Source organism: Chamaea fasciata, unplaced genomic scaffold (assembly GCF_029207755.1).
Source record: "Chamaea fasciata isolate MVZ Bird 193981 ecotype frontalis unplaced genomic scaffold, bChaFas1.0.hap1 SCAF_12, whole genome shotgun sequence".
NCBI lineage: Eukaryota > Metazoa > Chordata > Aves > Passeriformes > Sylviidae > Chamaea > Chamaea fasciata.
The window spans coordinates 22373636-22392566 of NW_027094097.1; the positions used below are offsets into that span (position 1 = coordinate 22373636).

At 38.2% G+C, this 18931-nt stretch overlaps 1 protein-coding gene across 1 annotated transcript; it reads left to right on the forward strand.

Moving 5' to 3' along the window:
* The first annotated feature begins 433 nt into the window (after window positions 1-433).
* On the forward strand, window positions 434-18355 carry TERB1 (telomere repeat binding bouquet formation protein 1). The gene is made up of 21 exons (XM_066194450.1): window positions 434-496; window positions 1859-1916; window positions 2823-2933; window positions 3119-3247; window positions 3674-3805; window positions 4225-4285; window positions 4381-4496; window positions 4637-4759; window positions 5293-5445; window positions 6523-6654; window positions 8038-8163; window positions 9127-9284; window positions 10028-10383; window positions 11742-11803; window positions 12797-12889; window positions 14504-14674; window positions 15153-15233; window positions 16212-16325; window positions 16713-16819; window positions 17349-17558; window positions 18089-18355. Exons 1-21 carry the CDS (start codon window positions 434-436, stop codon window positions 18137-18139), a joined length of 2607 nt encoding a protein of 868 aa, XP_066050547.1. The 3' UTR covers window positions 18140-18355.
* The last annotated feature ends 576 nt before the right edge of the window (window positions 18356-18931 follow it).

Sequence of the window (18931 nt, forward strand, 5' to 3'; positions counted from 1 at the left end):
ATTCGAGCTGATCTGGAGTGCCTGCTAAGACTTCAAAGTGTAGCTCTGATAATGAGCTGTAAATCACACACAGCTCATCTGAGAGAGGAGGGTGGGAGGGAGCTGAAATAGGCCAGGCCACCCCCAAGTCCTGTTCCACAGCACAGCGGCCTCACGGCCCCAGCTGCTGCTGTGGGGTTTGGCTTCCACTGGACGACAACAATCCGCACTTCTCCCCTCTGAGGTTTGGTCCCTGGGTTTCAAAGGATAAGTCCCGCCTAGGCTGGCTGGTCTACTGACCGTGCCAGCCGTGTGCTCTATAGTGCTGCTGAACACACACATTGAGAGATCTGCACTTCTGCAGGAGTGATTTGAGCTTTGAAGGGATGTTACTGGGTGATTTTCCATAACTGATGGAGAAGAGGTAATCTGTTTTATATGCAACATTTGCCAGATGTTTGTTGAAGCAAATCTAGTTGCTTGTCTTTCCACCTTGCCCGGTGATGCAACAACAGAGGTGAGCTATTTGCATCTAATTAATGTAGGCTGGCTTATAAATACTTTTTTGTATACCTTCTGTAGGTTGCAAAAGTAAAAAATCCAGGTAAGGTCAAGATGTATCCTTGTATACATACAGTTTAAAACCCCTTGTGCTTCCTATATTGTACAATGGTATAAATGTATTAAATAAAGCTCTTCTGAAATGCAATTAGCTCCAGAACGAGCTCATTTTTACAGTCTTCCTTTTGTTTGGGTGGGTTTTGTTTTTTCTTAGGCTGACGGGGTGGTAGCAGTAGGACAAAAAGAGGTGAGGAAAGCTCGAAAGCTTTTCCCTGTTGTGGCAGAATTGGATTTGCAGGAAAATGAAATGCATGTCTGTTATCACTTCTGAAAGGCTAAAGGGAGATGAGCTGTCTAAATTCTCCCTCTCTAATGGAAGAAGAAAAGGAATGGAGGTGATCAGTCACTAAAGGGAAAGCAGGGCTATCTTCATTAAGATGAGGATACTGTTTCAAGCAGTTTGCTCCACTTTGAGGAGGAAAACTAATCTATTATTAAGCCGAATTTGCCACTGATTCAAAGTTTGTACCTGGAGCTACGTAATTTTTGGAGAAATTGTAATAGGTTACTGTGATCCTTGCATCAACCTTTTGTGTTTGGCACTTGGGGCATGTTTGAGGGACCGTCCTTCTGCTTCCAAACCGGAATGTCACTCTGCTGCTCTGCTCTCAGAGGCTGCCACATTGGGTTTGTGAAGAATCAATGCTGTGGAGTTTTGTGGGTTACATGGCTCACGTAATGTGACAATGTCTTTGGTAAATTTAAATAAATTCTTAATGTAAGGAGTATGTCTCTGTGCTCGTTGCCTTTGGTGTGATCAATACTACTAGAACAATACTGATGGTTTAGTGGCACCTTGAGCAGCAGGACGCTGAGTGTTTTATAGTGTTCACCCTGTAAGTAACATTGCTTGGTCTTAGTGCAAGTTGTTGGCTGATGGCAAAGTTGGCCACTCCTTTAAGGAAAATTGTGTCAGCTTTGTTGTGATGAGTGGCACAGAGCAGGGGATATTCTTTACTGACAGGGACATCGACAGTGCCCCTCAGTGGTAACATGGTATTACCTGATTTCTGCAGAATGTCCACTTTCAAAAGATAACCTGGTAGTTACGAATGCAGGGTTATTACAAAATACTGCATTTCCAAAGGAAAACTTTGCCATACAAGAATACATTAAACTCTGTGTGTGTGAGATGACAGAGTAAAAGCAGAAAACTGGAAAGAGTGCATTTTAGAAAAATTATGTCATTTATGCTGCAGATATTATAAACGCTGCTGATCTGAACAGAAGCAAAGACACGTTTTCCTTGCTGTTGCAGAACAAGAACAGAGACAGACCAAAAATGGACACTCAAAAGGTGCAGAAAAATCAGTGTGGTAAGATACCTATTATAATTTGTCTGTATCAATTTTACAAAGTTTTAGTAGACGGTGATAGGCCTGTTGTGGGGTGGTGGGCAGTTGGGAAAATGTGCCTTTTCCTAGTTGCCAAATTTTGAATACTGTATTGGATATGAAAACAGTAGATCAAATAACAAATAACCTACACATAGTGAAGCACACCACCACAAAGTCACCTTTTTATTTTTAATTTGCTAATATTTATCCACATTTTAATTGTATTTTAACTTCTTTAAGGACCCCTAAACCTTGTAAGAGTTTACAACAAACAATATCTTCTGTTGCAATTAGAAATAATTATCAAATAGGACTTTTAATTATACCCCAAAGACTAAGAAACATATTTTCCAAGTCTGTTTACCCACCTGGGATTGTATGTAGGTCCTGAGAGAATATTTTGTGTTATGTCTCTAACCACCTGATTGAGGGCTTTGCTGCTGTGGTGCATGATTTATGTCTCCTGTAACTCAGTACCACGGAGTAGCCCTGTGCTCTTCATCTCTTTCCTTACTATTCCATAGATTTTCAACTGTATTTGCACTCTGAATATTTAATGGTTATGTATGATTTACACTTAATGCACCTTGCAATTGTGAATTTAATATTAGTGGCAGTTACTAGTAACTAAAGGTGAGAAATATTAAAAGGAGGCTGTTACTCTACAAAGGAAATCATGCTCTAATAACAAACTGTGGACAGAAATATTTCTGGGTTTATTGTTTGTGAGTGAATAGAAGTGATGTAGCTCCATTTTGGCTTGCTTTTTCCCCTTTTTAAAAATACATGTGCATACTACATTTTGGACAGATTTATTCTAATGCTGACTAGATCAATATATAGAAATTTAACAATCTTAATGAAGTTTTTTGTGTTTGCTCCTAGATGTGAAAACAGATCTGAACTTACTGCTTGAATGCCTTAAATATCAGATGGACTGCCCTCTGTCTCAGAAAGAGGCTTTGATCACTATCTATTCCATTTGCCAACAAAACAGTAAGAAAGGCTTTTCCTTAGAAACAATGCAGTCATTTATGTTCACCATGTGTGTTAAGAAACTGGTGGGCACTGTAAAAATGTTGTCTAAAGGATATAAGGTTTGAGATGCTGGAAAAGTCTTAGAAGCCTTTCATTTTGCAGAGAAACAAAAGCAAAAGTTTCTGTTCTTTCTCCTCTTGTAGGTGAAGCAAGTGAATATTTTCGAGAAATTGGTGGTTTGATGTTTATAAATGACCTTGCCAAGTCGAGTGTTCATTGCATCGTAAAGGAAGCAGCTTTATTTACACTGGGGATTATTATGGAGAGTAATGGTAATAAAATTAATTTTTTTCTATTTCTAAGTGCATTAGGGCCCCCTGTCATTACTTCTGCTCAGTCTCACAGAATGAGGCTACAAGATTGTCAGTTAGAGCAAGGGGCAATGAAGGTGCCGCAGTTGCACTCTCCATCCCCAGATTTGATCAATGCCTTGTTGATTTGTGCACACAGGGTATCTTTAAGTTACCAGACACCTGCACTCCTCCTCTCCCTCAGCAGCAAGTGTGAAATGACCCCTGGATTGTTCAAAGCTTGCCAGGGTCCTGGGTGGTAGAACTCACTGCAGAGGGGAACCCTCAGTCACTTCCTAGTCCTGCCTTGTCTCCACTCCCCACATACTGGCCTCAATTGAGACTTCATAATTTAGGATTATGAGTGCCTTACTTTAGGACTTAATGGTTTTCACTTTCTGTTTTCAGTGTATTGTCAACAGACTTTGTGTACTTCTGCATTGTTTGAAGACCTCATTTTATTTTTAATTAAAAAGGATTCTGGTGTGAACTTGAAAAGAATGTCTGTTTATGTCATCTTAGTACTGGTTTCAAATAATAGTAAGTTGGGTTTTTTTCTGTGTTACAGCAACACTCTTTTTCTATTTGCCAATCTGCAGTACAAAATTTGGAACATTCAATAACTAATGTTTTGGTGAAGTTAACTTATAAAGATGAATGTTTGCATGTAACTGAACCTGAATTGTCTAAGTAGGTCATTGCTCACTGGGTTTTCCTTAAACATCAGAACGTGGTTTAGCTCTAAAAATATAGTTTGCAAATGCAAACTCATAGTTTCTGAGAGTTTATAGAAAAAGAGAGACATAGAAAGGTTATTTACCAATATGTTGATACGATTTTGTATTTACTAATGGGGATGTGCTTGGGCAAGGGAATGTATGTATGTAAATTAAACTCGATACTAAGATTTTGTCTGCAATAGCATTTGTCTCTAGAGTCTTGTGTGTGTTCTCTTTTAGAAGATGGGCAAACCTATGTCAGAGATACAGGCTGCATCAGCCTGCTGCTGCAGTTATTCAGGTAAACAGGGTTGAAATTTAAACAGGCAAATAATAGACTGGTTAGCAGCTATGTTTCCTTGACTGTTTGGGACTTGTTTGCATTGTCCTGAACAGAACAACTCTCTCCACCTCTGAGAAGAATCTGTCAGACGAAAACATTGATCCCTGCTATCAGCTCTGGTCCTCAGTGTGCAGCACTCTCTGTGCCTGTGTGAACAACCCCCAGAATGGTACGTGTTGCTCTGAAAATTGTATGAGAAGTTTAAAGATATTCTCCAAATTGGTAAAACTTTGGTTTCATTTTTACTGTTCAGCTGAAATTTCATTTCATTGCATTTTGATTTGGGGTAATTTGTTTTTATTTTTCTAGAAGATAATCAAAACATCTGCTGTTCAGTTTTTCCCTGTGCCAAAGAGTGGCTCGAGAGTTGCACAAAGCCGGAGATAGTTCGTCCTATTTGTTCATTTCTTGGTCTCACAGTTGCAAATAACTGTAAGTGCAACTCAAGCTTTGCACAGTTTTGCATTTGATAAAAGTACGTTTAATTAGAGAGTAAAATGTTTTTTTCTTTCTTGTCAATCTCTACAAAGTCATTTGCTGTTCTTACAACTTTTACTCTGACAACTGTATTCCACCATCTTCACTTACACTACACTGTGCTCAAGTCCACAAATAGCCACAAACTGATTGTATTTCGGAAGGTCAGTAAAACTATTTGGAAGCTGTTTTGATTAAAAGTATTTCTAAATAAAAGTCAGTATTGCATGACTGAAAACAATGACTTATGTAGAACTCAAGCATGATGTTTGCCATTTGTGTGCACATATTAGGATCATGTTTTCCTGTAACTAATTTATATGCAGTTACTACATTTCTTGAGATTAATATATATCCAGCTTCTGTTGTATAAGAAATGTAATGACTAACACATGCACAGAAGAACTGTGATGGACTTACTTGGTGAAATGCTTAAATAATTTGCAAACTCTGTTGCTTTAATCACATTTTTTCTTTTTTTCACTAAGCATATGTGCAGAAATATTTTGTTTCTATTGGAGGATTGGATACATTAGCCAAAGTTCTCCTTGAGCTTATGCATGATTCCTGTACAAGTCACTCCAGCATGAAACTTGCAGTGGTAGTAACAAAGACTCTGGATGCCTGCATTGCTAATAACTGTGAGTGAAAAGACGTTTTTTATCTGTGGTAACTTTAAAATGCAATTTTTGAAGTCTTGTGCTGGTGGAAAAATTATATAAATGGACGCTTAGTGATAGTTAAGTTATATACATCCCAGTGGATGTTGCCGTGTTTTTTAAAATTCAAAGGTGTAAGTGGGGAATGATTCGGTTCATCTGAGGTGGATTACTGTCCCATTGTTGCTAAAATAAGTACAGTGACATTTAAACCCCAATGAAAATTAAAGATAAGATGCTACAGCTAGTCCTGGGTAAGTAAAGCTGAGCTCTGAGCCTGGATTTGCCCAGTCAGTTTGGATCCTGGATTAGACCTATGCCTGAATAATAAATTGTGTACCTTTAGACAGCTCTAGTAATTCAGAGGTGAAGCTGAACAAATGTGTTTCTGCACAGCACACCTCTGCTCTGGTTTGCTGGCTGGGTACTGCTCTCCTAGTGAGGTCCTGTGTGTTCCGTCAGAAGGTTTGGAGAAACCTGTGATTCCTGATGAGCCTGTGCTGTGGCCATGGTTGGTGTATCTCACATTTCTGCCGTAAGAGCTTCCGATGGAAGTTCACAGGAGTTTAAAAGCATAAACCTGCTCTAGTTCTGAGTGTAGTTTCAAATCGGCGTGTGACAGGACTAGGCCTCAGCATGGATGGACTTGCAGTGGTGTTCCCCATGCCAGGAAGGGCTTGCCCCCTGCTCTTTTTATGGAAGATACTCTGTCTCTCAAAGCTTGTTCAACTCTCTCTGGCTCCATGCTGGGGCTAATAAAGGATGATGAGAAACTTAGCAGGGATCTCCAAAACTTGCGCAGTGCAAAGCCTTTGTTCATAAGATCTTCTGAGTCATGTCATGGATCACAGTCTGGGAGGACGGGCAGGGCTGGATTTGGGAGCAGCACAGGAGAGGTGGGGCAATCTGAACTGTTAAAAGCAGGACAGGGCAGGGCTGAGCAGGCCCAAGGCTTTGAGGGGTCTGTAGAGTTTCCTCAAACCCCAGCGTTTTACATTTGGATCATTCCTGTATACTCATTATCTAGTTTATTTTCCTTCCAATTATTTTAACAAACAGCTGCCATGGGTGTTGTCTTGGCAAAGTATCACACTGTGTCAGAGCTGCTGAAGCTGCTGTCCAATGAGACACTGAGCACAGGAGAAAAAATCAGTATTATTCTGACAATTGGACACTGTACTGAAGTTTGTGGTAAGATCTGCTTTTTCTTTTTCCTGTCTGTCAGATTCTTCTAAATTCTCATTCACTGACTCCTCCAGTGGTGTCACTTCATCAAGACTGGAACACGAGGGAGAGTTCTATTAAATAGTAGGATGTCAATATTTGGAAAAAAATTTTCTATAATGTTCTATCTTTAAATTTTAAAGCTTGTTAGCAGGAAGTGTCTTTAGTAGCTTTGAAAAATAGACTAATGTGCAGGAATTCAGAGCTGGACTTGGGGATCACAGGGAGTAATTAATCCAGACCTGAAAACTGCTACAATCCAGACATAGCAAATGAGTTGTCTTGAGCTCTCTTTTCATGGTCCTTGGCACGTACGGCTTCTGTCCACTGCTTACAAGGCCAGTAATATTTGTAAGAGCCATGCAAGAGCATTGGTTTTCAAGACACATAAGTAGTAGGTAGCCCTGAAATGTTTTTGTCCTGAGGAACTCAGGACTTTCCCAAGCATATCTGGTGAAAGTACAGCACTTCAGTTGGTATTTTGTGGTAGTCAAGTAAATAGAAAGGGAAGTTCATTTGTATTACTGTTTTTTCTCATGTATGTTTAGGTAAACAAGAAAAAGGGCTTATGTTCAAAAATTCTGGTTGGTTTTCATCCTCTGACTGCCAATAACATGTTCAATAATTAGCTCAATAGGTCATAAATATATTTTAACAGACATTTTTTCATGAAGAATTATTGAAGCAAGACTTAATGGAAAATGTCTTTTGAATAGAAAAATGGTTAAACCCACAGAAAAAAGGTTTCTCTTAAAATATCAACTCGGTCAAAATAAAAATGTTTAATTCTTAAATTTCTTTTTTTATTAATTTTAAACAAAAAAGAACCATTTTTAGCAAGTTATCAGTTGTATGAATAGATATGTGAATGAAATCACAATAAAAATTTAGCTAATTGCACTATAAACGAGGAGGAACAGATTGGCTAGACCAGGATTAAACTACTAATTTTATTTTGCTGATTATAAACCTTGAGATTTTGATATTTCTGCATCTCAGGCCTCACAGAAATGTAGCATATCTACTCCAAGAGCAGGTAATGGAAGAAAAGAAATACAGGAGTCATTATTCAAATGTTTTAGGCCACAAATAAATGAGTTTGGAACTCCATCCTAAAATTTGTCTCAGTCATCCTTCAGTTTTTTTACAGAAATGTGAGTTCTGGTCAAATCATCCTGTGTAATGTAAAGCTCTCCTGCTGCCACTGCAGCAGGCTTGGGTCTGTAATGAAAATCTCTTTTTTTACAGAAACTTACAGAAAATTGCCAGTATTGGCTCCTAAAATTACTCTAAGGTTAAGGTGTGTGAAGCTGAAACCAACCTCTTTTCCTTTGCTGTGCCCTGTTCTAGAAGAAAACCAGTGGGAGCTGCTTCAGCACAATGGTCTGCCACTTATGATTCAGGTATTGACAGAATCTCAGGACGAGGAACTCATCAAAGCTGCTACTTTTGTGCTCCAGAACTGCAAACAAATGAGTAAGCTTGCTGTTATTGCTTTAAAAATTACAGTGATTATTTCCATCTGTTTTCTGCTAATTCCCTATGTGATTTTAACTGTAGCAGCTTTGTAATTCCGTGTACTCCAGGAGATGTTTGTTTTCTGCACAGAAAGTGACTTATTTGTCATCAAGAACTGACTTAGGCAGAAAAAAGAGAAGTAAAAATTCCAACAGTGTTGCAATAATGCTTTTGTGAAAACTCTCCATGTAGGGCCAGTTCTTAAAGCTTTCCCATCTATAAATTCTGTGAAAAATATGAACATTGTCATTTACCACCCAGTGGATACTCTCTTCCTGGGAATGTAACACTAGAGAGAGAGAATAAACCAGGAGATAATCAAGCCTGAAATCAGTGTGACTACATTATTTCTAATATTAAGAAATCTTGATCTTTTTTTTTCTGAAGTAGGATGTATTTTTAGGTCCTCTCTTTCATTTTTTTAAAATTAATTATCTGTACAATATCACTCATGAAACAGAGAGACCTTGGCTTCTAATCTGTACAGCATGGAGGGTGTGCAATTGCTAATTAGGAAAAAACAAACCTCTATCTACATTTTTGTGCTGCAAACATAACTGAGAGGTTTGTGTAAGATTGAGAGGGTGTGGGGATTTATAGTGTCCATTAATATGGAACTGTTTTTTGAAAAAGCAGAGACTCATACTGGTAAAAACCCAGAGTTAAGTCAATGAAAAAGTAATTTTTTTTCACAGCATCATTCTGCAAACAGATCATAGTAATTATAATTGCAAGCTCACCTCTTGTAACTGCAGCTTATATTTCAAGTGTGTTAACATTCATGTATTAGGTTTTACAAAAATTGTTATTTTGCATTAAATTATTGGGGCTGATCCTCAGCATACTAAAATATAATAAATACTTTTTAAAAAGTTAATTGATAAAATTTTAAATATCAGTGTTGTTTTCTATTTTATAAAGCTGAACAGTTGTCTCTGAAATTACATGATAACTCATTAAATGTGAACAATGCAGAAGAATTGGATGTGCAAGTCAGAAAAAGATGTCTACAAGACTACTGGAAGAAAGCAAACGAAATTTTACACAGAATAAACTCGATTGAAAAACAGCATGATGAGGTTGGCCTATTTACCAAAATAGGATAAAACTAATCACATCTTTCCAGAGTTTAAAGAGCAAGCCAAAGTAAATCCTTAAGACAATTTCAATGTGAGCAAAAAAAAAAAAAACAACCCAGGAAAAACATTGGATTTTTGTGAAACTACAACCTGCAACTTTTATCATTATTATAGATCAGACTGAGTTACAGGTGCGCAGTGAATGGCGGCATCTGTATTGTACGAATTATTCTAGTTTATTGTAAACCCAGATTTTCTATGAGATAGAGAAAGAAGTTGAATTTATTTTTAATTGCTGGGTTCAAACCTGTAATTTTAATATTTGCATGCATGAAATGGCCAGGGTTGTATGCCTGTGGTGGGATAGATGATAAAGTAGAATGTGAACATAAGCTGAGATAAAGTTGTTTCATATTTTCCTTGTGCTTTAAAGGTGCTAAGTATCTGTGGGTTTGGAACAGCAAGTCTATGGGTTATTTGGATGGCTCTTAAGTTCTAGCAGTGCCTTGCATTAGTAGCAAATTTCTTGCTTCAGCCTGAAATTGGCACTTAGTAAGTACCCCCTCAACACCTTCAGGGGCATTGCTGTCTTGTTGGCTCTCTGCTCAGTCAGGGGGTTTTCTGAACCTTCTCTGGAACTTGCTTTACCCTCAGAGTTAGACTATCTAGTTAATCCTGTTAATGGATTTATTTAGCATTTTTATAGAGCTTACACAGTCACTAACCACTATTTTTCAATACAGGAAAGAGAGCAAGTAGAAATATTTGTAGACGAATCTTCAGTAGCCAATTCTGAAGCATTGAAATCCCATGAAGTGAATCCTGCTGATCCAAAGAAGTGCACAGAAAGAACACATAAAGATGTCTGTTGTCCACAGTTGACCTCAAAGTTGAATCATCAGGTTCTTGCTCCATGTGTAACTTCTGCTCCACAAAAAAATGAAACAGTGAACACTATGGACACAGCTTCTACCAGACAAACTGAACAGGGGAACATTCCATGTTCAGTTACTAAGCTGCAAACAGACAGTGTACCTCCAAGTCACAATATAAATGGAAAAACTGCTTGTGGAAATAGTCGGTCTGGTCTTCAAGCAGGGTAAGACTCTTACACCTAAGCAGAAATACCAAGTTGCTTTCCTTTAGTCATTCCAAATTGACAGGCTTTTAAATCATCTGTTACTATCTGCGCGGTGTTTTCCCAGTGTAAAGACATCGCCCTTTGGTGGCCCACTAGAGATTGTTTTTGAGGTCACAGATCAAAGATTACAGTCATTGCAGTAACAAAGCTGCTGATCTCTGAGTGCTGCTGTTGTACAGAGAGCCTCTTTCAGGGCACGTTTGAGTGTCTTCAGCACAGTGCTGAAAATCATCCATGGCTTTTGCCCCAAAGTTCTCACTGTTTATTTCAGGATAGGATAGGATAGGATAGGATAGGATAGGATAGGATAGGATAGGATAGGATAGGATAGGATAGGATAGGATAGGATAGGATAGGATAGGATAGGATAGGATAGGATAGGATAAAGGGAAGGATAAAGGGAAGAGAAAAGGGAAAAGGGAATCTGGAATATTCCTCAAGACAGTCAACAGAAAAGTATGAGCCAAACTACATTTTGGGTGGGCTTTATGTTTAGTTTTGGGCTTTTTGAGTTCCACATTTTTAATGTGCTTTTTTTATGTGTCTGGCTGCACCTTGCTCTGTGCAGTTTCCTGGTATTATATTGTTACTCTGCAACTACCACAGAAATCACCAAGAGCCTGGATATTTTCTATGGTACATTCAGGTAAATTTTGATTTACTGCAGGTTAGTTTAGTTTCACAGCTTCTTTACTTGTTCTTCTGGGCTCTGATGCACAAAACGGTTAAAATATCAATTTAAAAAATCTCTTTTTGAATATGTGTGTGTGTGAACACAGGAGTTACTGTAAGGTAACCATGGATTAGGTTCCTTGCTCCTGCAGTTTTCAGAGGGAGTCAGGGACATAAAATGCTCAATCATGGTATCATAGCAGTGTGTTGGTTGCATGGAAGTTAATTAGTGTGAGAAAAGAAGAAAAGCAATTACCTTTTAGAGAATTTGATGCAAATGGTGAAGGCTACAATATTCTGAAGACTTTGTGAGAGCTTTATGTGCACTTGGTAATCTTTATGTGAATCTGAATTGCAAATTACTCTGGAAGCCAGTGACAGCTCTGCACTCCCTGCTGAACAGACTGCAAGAAATGCCAATCAGATCTCTGGGAAACAAGTTTTAACGTGCACTGATTACGTGCTGGGTGCAGTAAGTTCAATAACTTGGGATAATTAGAATAATTCTTGTAGAGCTTTCTCTTTTATGTATTTAATGTGCTTTTTTGTTGTGCCCTTGGAATGTGTATATTTATTTGCAGGTAGCTGTATGTTGTTTTTATTGTTTTATTTGTTTTAATTTGTTCACATTTTGATCTTCCCAGTGAACAGTTATTTAAACAACCAGCAGAGCCTGTTAGAAATATGAAACAGAGATGGACATCAGGTACAAACACCTACACATAGTCCTTTCTGAGCTGATTTTGTTCTGAATGAGATTTTAATTAGGTTTGTGTATGTTTATCACTACTTTTTATCACTTGTTTTGTATCATTAGATGACAGAGGTGCCTTATGTGTAATATCCTTTAACTGGTTTGCATAGTGTTGGAATTTTATATTGTACACAATTTTACCATGACAACATTTATCCTACTTTCCTTCTAATACATATTTTAGCTTTAACTTTAAAAAATGATTTTAACTATTGAAATGAATGTATCAGAGATTAATTTTAGTGTTCAATCTGTACTGACCAGTGAAAGCCACCAATAGAAAATGCAGGTTTGGTCCCGTGCCTGTAAGGCTGGGATAGAACCTGCCTGTGAGAGTGACTTTTGCCTGATGCTGTCCCTACAGGGTGAACATGTGTTTAAGAGAAAAGTTTTTCAGATTTGCATTAATCCTAGTCTGATACATTTATTTCACAACTGGGAAATGTTCAATCAAATATTTATTAATTATTTAGTTTTCTGCTAATTTATAAAATTGCTAAGTATTCATTAGATTAGAATTTGCCAGAACGGGAGCTTTACAGGTGGCCTGCTGATCTCCAGGTTACACCTGTTTAAACTGAGAATGTGTATTATTCCAATATGTCACATTTTTCAGCATCTGATTGCAAACAGGAATAAAGTTTATAGGGCTTAGTTAAGCAGTGTGGGTTTACAGGATTAATTTGCTGTGTTCAAGTTGAAGTAATATTTTTTGGGAGAATGATGAAAAACCACTGAATTGAACATGGTTATTCTGGAATTACAGAAATGTGAATGTGAGACATTTAACTTGAGACATTTCATTTGGATTTTCTGCTGTTATGTTAATTAAACTTTAACAATCTACAAATAGAAAATGCAGTTGAATGTCATCATGCAGATGCATGATTACCATGGCAAAAGATAGGTTACTCTTCCTAGTGACATTTTTCCTCCCTCATTTAGATCAACATTCGTTCTGTTCAGAGGAAACTGAGAGAGTCAAAAGTACTTCAGCTACATCATCATCCCATAAAATGGCAGATTTAAGGTGTTTAGGTAAATATTATCTTAGGTCATTTTTTCTTTCTTTTCAGAGTACATAAAGAAGCCTTAAAGAGTCAGCAGTTCCTTTCCTTTCCTTTCCTTTCCTTTCCTTTCCTTTCCTTTCCTTTCCTTTCCTTTCCTTTCCTTTCCTTTCCTTTCCTTTCCTTTCCTTTCCTTTCCTTTCCTTTCCTTTCCTTTCCTTTCCTTTCCTTTCCTTTCCTTTCCTTTCCTTTCCTTTCCTTTCCTTTCCTTTCCTTTCCTTTCCTTTCCTTTCCTTTCCTTTCCTTGCCTTGCCTTGCCTTGCCTTGCCTTGCCTTGCCTTGCCTTGCCTTGCCTTGCCTTGCCTTGCCTTGCCTTGCCTTGCCTTGCCTTGCCTTGCCTTGCCTTGCCTTGCCTTGCCTTGCCTTGCCTTGCCTTGCCTTGCCTTGCCTTGCCTTGCCTTGCCTTGCCTTGCCCCGCCCCTCCCCTCCCCTCCCCTCCCCTCCCCTCCCCTCCCCCCTAACCTATATTGAAATAAAGATGACAAATTGCAGTTTCGGTCCATGTAATAGTGTGACAACAGAACATACAGTGACTTAAAAGTTGAACCCCTAATTAGAAGAATATTTGAGCAGGTGTTTTCCTCCTTTCTCTGGTTGCAGACAGGGAGGAAGGACACATAGCCCTGCTCATTTCCCTCATTTATTCTCCTGCTAAGCCTCTTCGGTGTTCTGCAGCCCTTCTGCTCTCTGTGCCTCACTGCTGTGAAGTACAGGCAGGCAGTTTTATGGTAATCCATGACTACAGCCCTCAGTCACCCCAGGCTCTACTTCCTCCCCTGCTCCATCAGTAGGTCATGAGAATGCTGCTGGTACTCTGGATTTGTGAGTGGATTTTGTAATCAAGCCAATGTTTCTTTATCTAAAAACCTCCAACAAAACAAAAACCCATAGAAAACCAAAAAACCCCTAAAGCACTCTATAACCCACCTCTGAACATCATTTTCATTCCAGTTGTCAAACCAAATTCAAGCTGAGCTTTAGCACTGCTTTATCTTAAGGTAGAATGTTACAGATATGGACTTGTGCCCTTCCTGTGACTCCTCACACAAGTTCTCCTTCAGCTGATGTAACTTAACCATGAGAGCATCCAAGGATATCTAAACCATAAATCATCCCAGGAATGTCCTCAAAAATGAACAGCAAAGCTTTCTGTGAGGGAATTCATGCCTAAACTAGATTTACCATTGATTCAGTTTAATACAGGTAACTCTTACATTACAGAGTTTCAAAAAATACATACATTGTACATAATATATATCTTTTTTGGCTCCTGGATAAATGTGCAAACGGAACTGAGTCCTGTGTCTTCCCATCCCACCATTGTTTATAGTTCTGTAGAGGATCTGTGCCTCACTCAGTACTTCTGGAGTGGAAGTGCAGTATAACTTAGTCCCATAAAATGCTGAAAAAAAAAAAAACTTTAGGAGATCCAATGCAAAATATTTCAAGAAGACACATAAAAATGACATGAGTATGAAAAACCTGGAGTCAAATTGATCCTAGTGAGCAAAATGAAACACTGAACTTTGTGGCGGCTTCTTCAGAAGCTGTGATTGCTATTTCTGCAGTATACTATTTTTCCCAGGCTGCACAGCAGGAGGGCTGTCCTTGAACAGTAAAACCTTCACCAAGATGTTGCAGAGTTGCCTGCACAGGTGTGAGCACCACAGAGTCATCCTGGAGGCTGAAGAAAGATACCGAGGGGAACTCCGCAGGGTGGCAGCTGGTAACAACAGCAGATCTGCAACTCACCAGAGTATGGAGTTTATTTTCAGTACTTGGAACCATTGCTTTGAATTGCATTTAAAATTCTGAACTTTTTATTTGCTTCTGATTATCTTGCTGTTTTAAACTCACTCATGGATTTTAATTTACAGTGATTTGTACTAAGTGAGATCAGAACTGGCCACTTCTGGTTTGAAGGATCTTGTGTTTTCTTGCCATGGTGACAGATGCTCATTAGAGGCTTTGATAAGACTCTCACATTTGCCAGAAATAGTCAAGTCCTGAGAGAAAGGAATGTATTAAGTTGAAATATGTGTGAGTAGATGTATGACCTCACACCAAAATAATTTCAGTCAATATTACACACTTGCAGGTCTAGGATACTTAGAAATCTTAATGAATTAAATAGAAGCACATCCTATATTTTTCTGGTTTAAAGGAGGAATTCTGAAAATTAAACAGTTATTACTTACTGGCATTTGTACTGGTGTTTACCTTATATTTTCTAGAGATGCTGCTGGCCCCAGTGAAGAAAGACAGGCTGCATAAAGAAATACCGACTTTTAGCAGCAAGAAGGATACTCTCCAAAGTAAGGGCTTGGTTTGGAAGTTGATGTGAAAAGCCCTTACCGTCTATTAATTCTTTTGCAGAACTTTACCATGGGAAACTCTGGTAAAAAACAAAACCAAACAACAAAACAACCTTGTCTTTTGTTTCCTCTAGATTCTGAGAATAATCTATATATTATTAGGTCAGAAAATGCATACACTATCATAATGAAATTGTGTAATGCACATTATTTCCCTGCAAAGTTATCTGGCACTTGCTGTGTTGATCCTGTTTTGAATCCTGTTAGGCATATTTTCCATGGCATTTGCTATTTCTCAGTTTTGTGGCATTCTGTTCTAAAATGGAGAGGTTTAGTCAGGCTCAGAGCAGAGCTCAGCTGCCTGAACCTGGATTCAGCACCACTCCTTAGGCACTTCCAGTTATGTAATTCCATTAGACCCATTCCTGTTCCTGCTGGAAGCTCTGCTGAGGACTTGTGTCTTGTGATAAACAACTACAAGGGGAATCCTTTAGAATGAATTCTTCTTTGAAACGAGAATTGAAATTCGAATTTTGAAATTCCCACCAGAAATTTATTTTTAGTACTCTTATTTTCAAAAGCCTTGTTTACCTGGTTATTTTATTTAATTAATGCTCAGTAAAAGCGATTAGGTTGATTTTTAAATCAACCTGTGTTTTTCCCCTTCAGATTCAGAAATTGATTCATTTGTCTTATGAAAGACACAAAGGTATTTTAAAATGTAAAAAACCCAACCAAAGCAACTGTATTTCATCTTGAAAGCCCATTACAATAATATAATATCTTTAGCAAGTACACATTTGCTGTAAGCTGAAGTACACTGAATTTTCCAGTCTTTCTACCAGTGGTGTGGCTCAAAAGATGGTTCTCTTTTAAATTTTAATTCCTAAAACATAACCTGTGTTTTATGTTTTGGGTTTTTTTCTAAGAAAGATGTTTAATGTTTTATTGTTTGGGTTTTTATTGTTTATTTTTAAGGCATTCTTTTGACTCCAAATAGGAAAGACAGATTGAATACTTCAGAGAGACCTGAACATAGTAGAAGTGCTAGGTGGACTAGGAACTATAACTTGACACCTGCATGTGAAAAGTGTGAGTACTACTAGAAAATGAATTCTCTGATCTGCACAACTGAAAGATCAGTGTTTGCATTTAGGTCATGGCATTGAGAGAAGCACCTGTCCTTGCTATTGGAGATAAATGACTATGAATTTAAATACACTGCTATACTTTCTCTCACAGAAATCCTCTTGAACATCAACAATACTTTTATTTGCTTCTGGTTCCTCAGTAGTTCTTATGTCTTAATGTGGATTATGAGAAAAAGATCTAAGGAGAATGAGATATTACTAAAAAAGCAACGTTTCCATATTCAGATTCATTAGAATAAATGCTCATTTACAGATTTATATTCAGTTTTTCAGTAGGTTTTAGTTAGTTTAAAGTGACTAAGTGGCCTCCTTGTTCACAATTTCATAGCTTTACAAAAAACCCAAGATGCTAACCTGAAGAGACAGAGAGTCAAAGAGATGTGCAGCCAGAAATGTCACCACTTAAAAGAAACTTCCATGCATTCACTTGATGAGGTTAGTTATGCAAAGCCTAATCATGCACTGACATGTTTGTAAATGGCCAATAGAAGCACTAGGAATTGCGTAGTTTCTTTTTTAGCCACTTTTAACAGGAGCCCAGTAGCAAAATTAACCTTGTTAAAAAAATACTCCTGTGTTGATTCTACTCCAGTCACACTGATTTAGCCCTGAATTGAGTTCAGCATTTTTCAGCTGACATCTTTTCAGAATGCTGGATCTGGAGGTCTGATTTTTCCTGTGTTGATGAAGATTTGCACAGTACAGAAGTAACAGAAACCTAAAGGAATAAACCTGCTAAAAGAATAAAATATGTAGGCACAATAGAAATGAAGATCACAGAAAAATGCTGTGTTTCAGTAAGTGGTGACAGTGAAGAAACCATGAAAAAGCGTGGTTCCCTTGCCAGTGTGACCATTTCTTTATGACTATTTAATGCTGAATTGCCAGCAATATGGTACTTCCATGTGCAAAATAGTATGTACATCTACATAATTCTTAATGATACCAAAATAATTATTTGCAGGGCAATGAAACATGTTCCCTGGCCATGAGCATGAGACCTTTGAACAAGAGGAGAGCCCGAAAAGATTTCACAACTGAAGAAATCAACTGGCTTTTGAAAGGAGTCCAAAAAATGGGCAACCACTGGAATTTGATTTTGTGGTCTTACCCTTTCCAGAAAGGACGGACAAGTGCTGACCTTTCCAAGAAGTACTACAGGTTACAGATGCAGGTACTCATCACTGAATTTTCTACTGCTGGCAAAAGCTGTGAGCCCAGTTTTCATCGTTAGCCCGCTGACTTGCAGAAATAAAGACAGGTTTTCAGAGTGTGCAGCCATGGATTGTGTCTCGTGTCAGTGCAGTGCCCATGAGAATGGTCTCTGGTGTAATTCCATCAGGGCCGGTGCTTGGAGAGAGAGAACTAAAGTAGGGAAAGACCAGAAGCCTTGGAACCTTCCACTACCCCCTGACTAGGTACGAAGAGAATGAGAGTGTCACTAAAGACTGAATTATTCCCTGTGCTTCTCAGGAAGTTGCTCTCTTCTCTGCTCAGCCTCTGTTGTGTTGCTGATCTGTGAGAGGCTCTGCAGCAGTTTCCCAGTGGTTAATCCATCCAACCCTCACACAGGAAGCATTGCTCCTGTGCTTTGGAGACCACGGGAGCAATTAAGTGACAAGCCTTTGTCTACTGCTCTGTAATAGTGCAGTGGTTTGGGGCAACATTTATCTTGATATTTTCTCTTTTATCTTCATTTTATAGATGAAAAAAGCCCACAAAGGACATCAATGCCATCATCTGAGAGTGCTTTAGATTTTGTTGCAGAGTGTTCAAGAACAGCCTTTGTAACAGTGAGGTATTGCCAGAACAACTCAGGCCCTTGGAGAATTTAGGTTGGCTTGGACTCCTGTTTTCCAGTGACAGCTGACAGAAATGTTACACATTGTAAATTTAATTTACCATAACTTGACAATTTCTTTCAGTAATGCTATCATAGGCAACAGAATCTCTATCAGTAAAAATTACATTAATTTGGAACTTAGTTTAACCTTCTTGAGCATTTGATTTATGCAACTTTTGAGTTAACTTTTTGTAGCTTGCTCTATACCATTTGTAAGAAAAGGCAATATTGCTAAAATGAATACTTTATGTCTGAAACTGCTGTTAATGTTGTTGTGTCTGAATCTGTTTCCTCTTAATAAGTGAAATGTTTAAAGCAGGTGGAACATTTTGTCAGGCGTTGAATATGCTGCATGTGCAGAAAAATGTCTCTGTGACAGAAAACACTGAATGTGGTTAAATACCGCTGCACAGAGGAGGCAAATCTTTTACTGTTACAGAAATTGTGTACTCACTGTTGGACTGAATAGGTACTGATAGAATTTGTCTTCTGCTTATAGTTGGACAGTTTTCTGGTGTATTTTTCATGTAAGTGAGCAGAACCACCATTTCTGCTAGTTACACATTTTTTATAGGAAGCTTCACTGAAAGCCTTGGTAACTTGGTTTTTCAGTGATAGCCTTAGTATTTCAGTTGTAGTTTTTACTTGTTCTGATAAAGGAATGATGAATCAATAGGTCGTTTATTATGGAAAAGGTTTAGTTT

Coding starts and splice junctions, on each gene's coding strand:
- TERB1 (XM_066194450.1), top strand. CDS start 434: ATGTTTGTTGAAGCAAATCTAGTTGCTTGTCTTTCCACCTTGCCCGGT. Junction 8,164..9,126: donor CCAGAACTGCAAACAAATGA/GTAAGCTTGCTG, acceptor TATTTTATAAAG/CTGAACAGTTGTCTCTGAAA. Junction 11,804..12,796: donor GAAACAGAGATGGACATCAG/GTACAAACACCT, acceptor TCCCTCATTTAG/ATCAACATTCGTTCTGTTCA.